Below are 9,791 nucleotides of genomic sequence, written 5' to 3'. Positions count from 1 at the left end.
ATAATAAATACATTCATTGACATACATAAATACATTTACATACACACTTAAATATGCATAAATTTTGAGTTCATTGCTATTAATTTAATTTCTTCAAAATTTCTTGCATTTACTTATACTTATTCGTTTATAAATGCTATTTGGTTCAGATAATCGAGATAATTTTTGCGATTATATAGCTAAAATTATTTGATATTTTAATGTGGATAAGCTGGCATCTGAAAACCACTCCAGCAGATAATCCATCGTCTCCCATTCACAGCGCCATCAAGTTTCCTGTAGAACAATATGCTTTTATGTGTTCCGTCTTGGTATATAATGTACTACAGAGTGAGAGAGAGAGAGAGAGCCTTGCTCACTATTCGCCTACTCGTAAAGCACAAGCCACAAGCAAAACCCCTGTAAAATTTGCTCACGTTTCGTCCCGGTGCTGGCGAATTATACTCATAAAAGCAAATCATGTCCGGAGTGAACACTGAAGAGAGTGAAGACGAGTGTGGAGACCACTCTGGTGGTCTAAGTAGAAGTCAAGGCATTTTATTGATGTGCAAAATGCATGAAATTAGAATTTAAAGTGTGCCAAAGCCGCCAGCCGCCAGCCGCCAGCCGGCTAAAATAAATTTCAACACATCTCTTAAGCTGTGGGCAGCAGTTTTTGCATTCGGCTGCGGTTTTCGTCAGAGATCCGTTGGTAATTCAAATGCATCGAAATGCAAATGTAAAAGGCAAAACAAATTATTGAAGCTAACGTGATTACTAAGCCATGTGTGGCGCATAAAGAAATGTTAATTGAATGCCAGCTTTGCAGCCGTTGCTAACTCAATAGAAATGCAATTTGTGTGCAGTGCGTATAACGTTTCCTTTATGGCGCATACATATACTGAATATATCGTATACTATATGCACAAATCATTTTAAAATAATTAAATTAAATAAATAAAAATAAATAAAACCGAGCCATGAAGTCATGGTGCAAAACTGCAGCATAAAGCATCATATGTACACATACACACAGAGGTATGTGTGTATGTGTGTGTAGAGAAAGCGCCAAATAAAAACCATAATTCGTCTATAAAAATATCGTAAAAAAGTCGGCACAGAAACGACACACAGAGGCGCACTGAGTTGAGTTGAGTCCCCGGCTCCATGTCCATGTGCCCGGAGTCTGGGCGCGGGTTCAAGCCTGAGCTCAGGCTCGGGGCGGGCACTTCTGTTTTTCATGTTGTGGCTGCTGTAAACCGAGCCACTTAATGACTTCCGCCATAAACTATTTTCGGTTCAGCTAAATTCCAACAACTTTATTGCCAGCGCGCAAAAAGGCAAAGCGCACAGCCAGCCACACAGAGAAACGACAAAAATTGGCAATGCTCGTATGTACACACACCCACACCCACACACACTCACATAACATATATAAACATCTCTATATATATATATATATATAGGTATATAAGTGCTGTGAAAGTCAGGCTGGCAACTTATATTCCTATATAGTATATAGGTATGTGCCACATAAAGGAGAGTAAGGGGAGTAAAGGGAGTAAAGGGGAATAAGAAGCAGAAGAAGAAGCAGAAAAAAATTTTATGTTTGCACAACATAAACAACATTATTTCTTATGGTCGAAACGAGCGGCGAGCAGCGAGCAGCCAGCAGAGAGCAGCGAGCAGCGCGCAAAGGCGCTTTGTCGACTCCCAAGAACCTTGGCTCCCATCTTCCAGGCACCTACACAAGCGTGAACGGCACCGAAAAATTAATGATCCATAAGCTCGAGAGAAATATAAATCGCACGAGTTCCTAGAATCATATTCATTACATAAATCTTTAGCAAAAATAAAATAAAATAAAATAAAATAGAAATGATTTAATTATTTTAAATTGAGCAATTTATTTGAAATTCGATTACTTAACTTGATTTTTTTCTTTTTATTTATCATGAGATTTCGGTGGCGAATCTTGGGAGTTATCGCATTGTGGAATCTCTTCATATGCCACTAAAAATTCCCGCAGCTTTTAATTGCGCATCTGATGGCCGGGGCTGCTGCAGTTGCAGTTAATCAACTAGAAATGGAGCGACAACAGATACAGATAAATCTAGAGCCATGCACACAGGTGCGCGACAGGACATCCTCCGCGTGCTCAGCTGCTCTTTTAATTCGTGATTAAAAATTTAATTTGTAATTTCACAAGCACATAAACAGCTTTCAGGTAAATAAATGAAATTAAGCTGGCAAAGGCAAAGGCAAAGGCAAAGGCAAAGGCACATGTCCTTGGCCAGGCCGGGCCAGGCTGGGCCCGGATGACGACTTGGCAGTGGAGTGCGTAGCGTTCTACTTGTGTCACATCCTTGATACGACAGTCGCTGTTGTTGGTATTGTTGCCGTTGCTGTTGCTGTTGCTGTTGTTTAGCCATGCTTTGGCAACAGGAAGTTCCTCCTTAACTGTGTCGCTCTGATGTGTTTGCTTTTCCGGTTTGTTTAAGTTGCACGCGCGCGCCTTTCACTGCAAGCGTTTCAAGTTTAAATTGCTTGGATTTTGTGCGCTTGCACAAAACTGACACTGGAGGACGCCCGGTCATGCTGCGCCCTTTTCCAGCTACTCTTTTCCTTTTCACCCATTTTTTCTCTCTCTCTCTCTCTTGCTTTTTCTGCTGATTGAATTATTCCGCTTCACGCCATAAAGCGCACTGCTAACAACAACAACAACAACAGCAGCAACAACAAATAAAAATAATATAAAATAAAGAAAAAGAAAACAAAACAGAAATTTTGTTGCGCTGCTGCCACGAAAGGATTTTGCTTTTTTATATTTTATTTTATATTTATATTATTACCTCAAATATTCGTGCAGTTACGTGAGCATTTTCCTAGCTTATATATATTTCACAATATTTTTGCTGTGACTCAAACCTGCTGCTGCAGATGCTGGCTTTGATTGCCAGAGCTGCTCAACTGTCACCTCAGACTGACGAACGCGCACAATTTCAACTGTTGCACTCGTTATATAATACTTCTATTTTTTATTTAAACGTATTCACTTATGATAAACTCTTTACTTTCGCAACAGCTTGGCCCAGCAAATAGCGAGAAAAGTCGAATGGCGCAAATATATTGAACGATGGATGTGATGGGTGCAATAAGTGAGTTTCGGTGGCCTGCTTGATTATATGAAATGATTTGATTTACAGATTTATCGCAAGTGAACATATTTCTTAAAAGAAAGCACCTGTAAATACTAGAAAGATAGTTTTTGAAAGCATTTTGATGCATTAAGTTAACTGCTTAACTAAACAAAGTTTTGACTGCTTAAGCAAAATAATTTTCTTAGACTCTCATAATTGAAGAGCATTATGTTTGCTACCCTCAATTTTTTATATAATATATATATATGTATTTATAATATGTATATAAGCAGATTCTAAAAAGCTGACTTTCAATATTCTCTAATTATTTTAGAGCTTGTTTTCTCATGGAGACTTAAAGAGCTGCTGTGCCTAATTGCTGTCACAGCCTGAAATTGATTCATTTGGAAATTCTAAACCCAACATATAAATACACAAAAAAAAGATATATATATATATATCGAGATACATACATATGTATGTAAGGCGAGCTGAAAACAACAGATGACAGTTTTTGGTAGCCGTTTTCGGTAAAACAAAAGCCGGCCTGAATTGGGCCAGCAAAAGAAAGGAATAAAAGAAATGTATATGCATGAATTTCATTTATTAAATAAACATTGCTCGGCTCGGCTTGGCTCGTCTTGGCTATCAATCAAAAAGCATTTTTCATGTCAACTGGCAAGTTTCATTCAAAGACTCGACCAGACAGCCTTTGTGTGTCCTTGTGTAAATGATATGCCGAGCACAAGTTTTACAAGAATGAAAATAGGCCTGAGAACTGCAGCAGCTGTTTGGCGCTGCTCGCCTTAAGTGCTGCCTGCCAACTGAAACCCATTCAAATAAAACAAAATAAAACAGTCTGAGCCAAAAGCAGTTTGCATTTTAATACATATTTTATTTGTCGGTCGCACGGAGCAGGAGGATGGGGGCGAGCAGTTGTCAGACAGAAGTCAATTTGGCATAACTGAATTTATGCCAAAAGGCACAGCACACGCGCTTTTGTAATGTTAATAAGTAACAGTAACAGTTATAGCAGCAGCAGCAGCAGCAGCAGCAGCAGCAACAACAACAATACAAACAAACAAAGAACAACAAGTATAACAGCGGCAACAATGTTGATATATACAAACAACATGCTTAAAGATAATATTCTTAAATTTCGAACAACTGGTAGCAACTTTTGCTACCAGCACAATACAAACACAGAGAGAGAGAGGCAGACACATACAGTTACAAGACCCAGCACATTCTGAGCAAAAGTAGCGCCAACTTTGATAAGATAACATAATTTCTGTCGTTTGTCACTTGCTGAAACTGACAATTAGAAAAGTTTATCATACAACGGCAACTGGGGTATGCCAATGCCATTGGCGCTGTTTCTTCTACTGCTGCTGACGCTGCCGTTGCTGGGCGGCGTGAGCCCTATAACAATGGGCGTGCCAGTCAGCCGACTGCCCGTCGTATTATGTTTGCATGTACATTACATACACTGAGAAAAAAAGAAAAAATATAATGCAAATAAAAATAGATATACATAAATATTTATATTTAACATTTCATATATTTAATAAAAATTTTTAACAGAAGTAAAAATGTACTAGCGTTTGCATATGATTATACATAATAGCTTATAGATGATGAAAATAATTTCCAATTGAATTTTTTTTAATTAAGTGTTTAAGGTAGTAAATCTTTTGGCGCAGGTAGAAAATTATGAAATATGTAAAAATCAGTCAAAAATATTGGAGAAGTGAATAAACATAATTTCAGCATAAAGCTTCAATTTTGAATAAGTTTCATTTAATAAAAGAAATTATTAGAAAAAATGAAATTATTGAATAGATTTTCATATTTTTATAAGATTAATCAAACACAACTTAATTCAATATATAAACTAATTTATTGTTGAAAATATATATAATAAATATTTCATATTTATTTTTAATTCCAAATATATAGCCTATATATTTTTAAAAAATTTTTCTAAATATATATAACATCTTTATTTTAGGCACATCTCGTTGTAACACAATTGTTTCATGCAGTGTATATATACATATAGATAGCGACAGACAGTTGTTGGGCGGCCCCGTCCAAGTGTTTGCGCCTCAATAAGTTTCGAACCAGAGCGAAGTTTATCTTGGAATGGCAAGCGACAAGCGTCAGTCAAAGTTCTTGTTCGTGTGCTTTTGAAAAATTGGCCTCCCGGCCCCCAAAGTGGGCTGTGTGGGCATGGCTTTAATGATCCGGCGCTGCTTTAACTTGTCAGCCTTTTTGCGATCCAATGCTTAAGTGTCTAGGCAGCTGGCTGCCTAGTTGGCATGGCAAATGATTTGTTTCAAATAAATGACTTTAACCATTTGCGAATGCAAAAAAACCGCAGAGCCAGCCGCAGCACTTCAGCTAAAAAGTAGGCAATGCCTTTTTCTCTTCTTTTTCTACTTGCTTTTGGCTGTTTTATTATTTTCGAGTAGCGCCAAAAAAAAAACGAGAGCAATATAAAGCAAACCTTCAACTCTTTCTGACTGACTGGCAGTTGCATTTCCACTGCAGTCATTCATTCAAATTTGACGATGGTGGCTTTTTTGGTTGGCCAAAACAAATTTCGCGTTCTGCCAAGCGCAAAACTATATAGAGTATACTCTCTATATACATGCATATATATATATAAATGGTATATGGAATCAAATCAAACATGGAAATGTGGCAAAGCTTGCTTTGACTAGCGAATGCACTTTAGTTTGATTCAAGTTTATATCTTTATCAATCTTATATTATTTTGTGTTATTGTAAATTCTGATTATTTCAACATATCGAACTATAGTTTTATCTAGTGTAAATTTAGCCAAAGGTTTACTATTTGAAGTACCTATTAGCGCGTTTCAGGCGCATAAATGCAAAAATATGGTCAAAAGTCTAACGGGCTTGGAGTGCTCGGGCCGCTGTTTGAGTGGCGCTTGAGGTTGGGTTTCATGCAAATAATGAATTGCTATTTCTATGGCGATCCGCTCGTGCGCTCTCTCTCTCTACCTCTCAACCTCACCCGCAGTCCGCGTCAGGCTCAGGTATACATTTTTATTAGGCCTGCGAGTGGACAGCGAGAGCAAACATGAAAGCCTTGTGGTAATAACAATTACATTAATTACATTTCAGAACGAAAAAGTGCATGGAGTGGGAGTGCGAGAGAGGTGCTCGAGGACGGTGTGAGAGAAATGACGTCAGATTAATAAGCGCTGTCAACGGTGTTTTCGGCGAAGAAACGGGTTTAATTGAATATTTTTTTTTGGATTCCGGCTAACGCTCGTCGCTAGTAATTTTACATCAAGTGCTTATCCCGCCGGAATATAAATGACGTCATTTAAATGTGTACAGTAAGCACGAAATCCCCACTCACACACAAACGCACATAAAGTGAGAGTTGAGGAAATGTTAAATTGGGTGAAATAATTGAGCACAATTATTTAAAAACTACAGCAGAAGCGGGAGCAATGGCAGCGACAGCGGCAGTGGCAGCAGCGACAGCAAATAAAATTAAATTAAGTGCCAAGCAAACGGATTGCATTGCATTAATGAAACAATTAAGAAGTTTCGACTAATGAAGCCTTAGTCAGCAAAACGGACTGAATTTGAGGCGCGGTCCGCAGCTATTTAACATACACACGATTCGACACGCTCGCAAATAAATGCAATTAATATTTGCGGCATTCGAGCTAATTAATGCTTCTGTTTTTACCACCATTTCGTGGTTTATTTTCGCTGATTTTTGCCCGATTGCTCAGCAGCTCGGAATGCATAAAACATATTTACCGTGCACGGAGAGAGGCATGCTGATGTTTATTTTATTTTTTATTTTAAGTCCACTTTTAAGAACATATAATGAAAACATTATTGAAATTTTTTGTAAATTGTGTTTTAAACTGAATAAAACCTTAAAAAATTCTTTTTTAATTTAAAAAGCTTAAAAAAAGTTTTATTGTCATTCAAATTTAAAAAGATCCAACAAATAATAATGTATTTAAACTTAAAAATATCTTTTTATTTATTTATTTAACTAGTTATTTTTAACGACTTTTTATCAAATTCTTTTATTACTTTTTAATTTGATATTGTTTTTATTTTATGTGGTTATTTATATTTTGATTTTTATTTTATAGAAAAATTTTATTAAAATAAACAATTCCGTCTATTTCATTCATTGAATTTTAATTACAATTATTTATATATTTTTGTGAAATATTTGATTAGTCATAAAAATGTATCTTTTTATATAGATTTTTATAGTTTTACAAATATATTTTTGTATTACTTGCTGACTTGTTTATATTTTAACATATTCGACTTATGTTTTTGATATGATTTAAAGTTTTTATTAAAAGATAAGTTTAGTTTAACTTAATTGGAAATTAAAAGAATGTCAGGCAAATGCCAATAAAAATGGATAATTAAAAAGGCTTCAGACGTTTGCTCCGCTTCAGCATTTAAACTGAGATGTGTTACACAACTGTGTGAGAGACAAACAAACTTTGATTTGGGTATTAATGATGCCAGCGGCATAAACAACAACAGCCACCACAGCCACATACACACACACACACACACACACACACACACACACACACACACACACACACACACACACACACACACATCTGCAGACACACATGCTGTGGTTAGTCTGAGCCTGGGCCCTGGACAGGATCTTTGGTCGCTGAACGCTTCGTGTGAGCCGAAAACCCTAATCACGCCGTTTGCGTTGTCTACGTGACCCGCCTGCCAGTGGTTGAATTATGCAAAAAGCAGGCGATGTTGATGGTGTTGGCGATGGCATTGGCGGTGGGGCTGACGGTGGCTGCCATCCTGCGGTCCCTCGTATATATGCGTCTGGCATGGAAATGGCTCGACTTAGTGGCACAAATAATTAATTACACAGCGCATGCCGAAAACTGAGGTGAAACTTGATAAATCCAATTCCAAAATCCATATACACTATCATCCCAAATGGTTGCGTAACTATAAATAACTAACTTTAGTTATATTTGAATATATTTTAATCAATATATATTTTAATAATTTGTACTGATCGTTCCTTGAGAGAAACAATTGCAATCTGTTTGCTGAAATGTAACCGAATGCATTCAATGCAGCCTTTAATCTACAAAGTACTCATCTTGACTCAGATTTCAATGAGCTTTGAATACCTGCAAGATATTCTATGCTCTAAAATCAATTAAAAACAAACCTTTATACCAAAAAGATAGCTGCTAGGTAAACACTTTGACATAATAAAATAATATATATATATATATCTTAATATATAGCTAAACAGCCTACTATATGCATAGCTCTCTCTCTTGCTGTCAACTTTAAATCCTAACACTTCAATCTGTCCTACTACATTTCAGTATTAGACAACTTTTCACTACGCAATCAAGTAGCATACAAAATAATAATCATAAACAAGAAAATACTTTTACTTCGATTTCTCTGCGCAATGTCGGACAAAAAGGTGAATGCAACGAAGCAGAGTCTGCATTCCAGCGAGCCGGACAGCCTTACCGAATTGGCCTGGCCGCAGTTATTGCCAAACTCTGTGACCAATTACGACGAATACAAATTTAAGCTGGATATGCAAACGCTGCGCAATGAAAAGGGTCTGGCGCTGCCTTTACAGATGTGCATGGAACGGTTCGCCGTCAGCCAAACAGGACGACTTCCGTTTCTGCGGTCCAGCAACTTAATGGATGATGTGCTCACTGGTCGCTGTAACGAGTTCAACTTTTCCGACTATCTCACTCGGCCCGCGTTCGAGCAGCAAGTGCGTTCGCCACACATTGTCATGGAGGAGTTCCTAGGCCTGCAACTCTAAGAGAAAGAGAAAGATTCTATATTTCTCCTCTGTTATGCTTTACAATTAAATACAAATCCCTTGCTGCTGGCCAACTCAGTTATGATGAGTAGTAATAGCACGGAGCTTGCTTAAGTTCTGTTTCTATATTTATTCCATTACTTATCCTCTTTTGCTCTTTACTTTTTCATTAATTGCGAAAGAAGTGTTCGTTCTTTTTCAAGCAATTTTCTCTTGTCTCCTAATGCCATTTTTTGCACTCTTAATTGCTTTCTGCTCATCAACGTGGAGGCTAGACTCGCGTCGCGGCGCACACCTAACGTTAAAGCCTTTAAAGAACCTCAATTTATGTGCACATCATTTGACATGCTTATGAAGCGCACATATTCTATTCCGTGTGGAGATGTGCAAAGGCTTCCGGTTTGTAGCAAACCTAATAACTGGAAGCTGTAAATAACATGGCGATTTCTGAAAACGTCAGTGAAAGAATCAAAAGCTTAGACGGACATGCCCAGCCACTAGACATACAAACACGCCACAAACATGCCACACACACATACACATACACGGACATTGCTGTAGAGCGACACATGCACTCAGGAGTCTGTGGGCAGATGTGAGCACACATAGACGTCAAAGGCAGTTGCCAAACAACACCTCAGCTCATGTAACACCGACACTTAGAAGTTCAAGTAGAAGCTTAACCTGCTGCCGCCGGCGACATTGCCAGGCTGTGCGGCAGGCGTGGAATGGGCGCATCAGAAATACAGAAAGCGAAGTGCGAGGTGGCAAACAACAGAGCCAGAGTCCTATGAAGCAAAAGTAAA

The 9,791-nt window shown here is 37.7% G+C and overlaps 1 protein-coding gene across 1 annotated transcript; it reads left to right on the top strand.

The window, feature by feature from the left end:
• Positions 1–8,512: 8,512 nt before the first annotated feature.
• LOC111599485 (proteasome maturation protein-like) lies at positions 8,513–9,082 on the top strand. Its single transcript, XM_023315152.2, has one exon. It carries the CDS (start codon positions 8,611–8,613, stop codon positions 8,983–8,985), a length of 375 nt encoding a protein of 124 aa, XP_023170920.2. The 5' UTR covers positions 8,513–8,610; the 3' UTR covers positions 8,986–9,082.
• Positions 9,083–9,791: the final 709 nt, after the last annotated feature.

This window comes from Drosophila hydei, unplaced genomic scaffold, assembly GCF_003285905.1.
Source record: "Drosophila hydei strain 15085-1641.00,03,60 unplaced genomic scaffold, DhydRS2 tig00008114-arrow-pilon, whole genome shotgun sequence".
Lineage (NCBI taxonomy): Eukaryota > Metazoa > Arthropoda > Insecta > Diptera > Drosophilidae > Drosophila > Drosophila hydei.
Note: the sequence above shows the minus strand (reverse complement) of the source record. Positions and strands in the feature narration are given on the sequence as shown.

Excerpts from the sequence above, each read along its gene's own strand:
- LOC111599485 (XM_023315152.2), top strand. The coding sequence starts at position 8,611 with ATGTCGGACAAAAAGGTGAATGCAACGAAGCAGAGTCTGCATTCCAGC.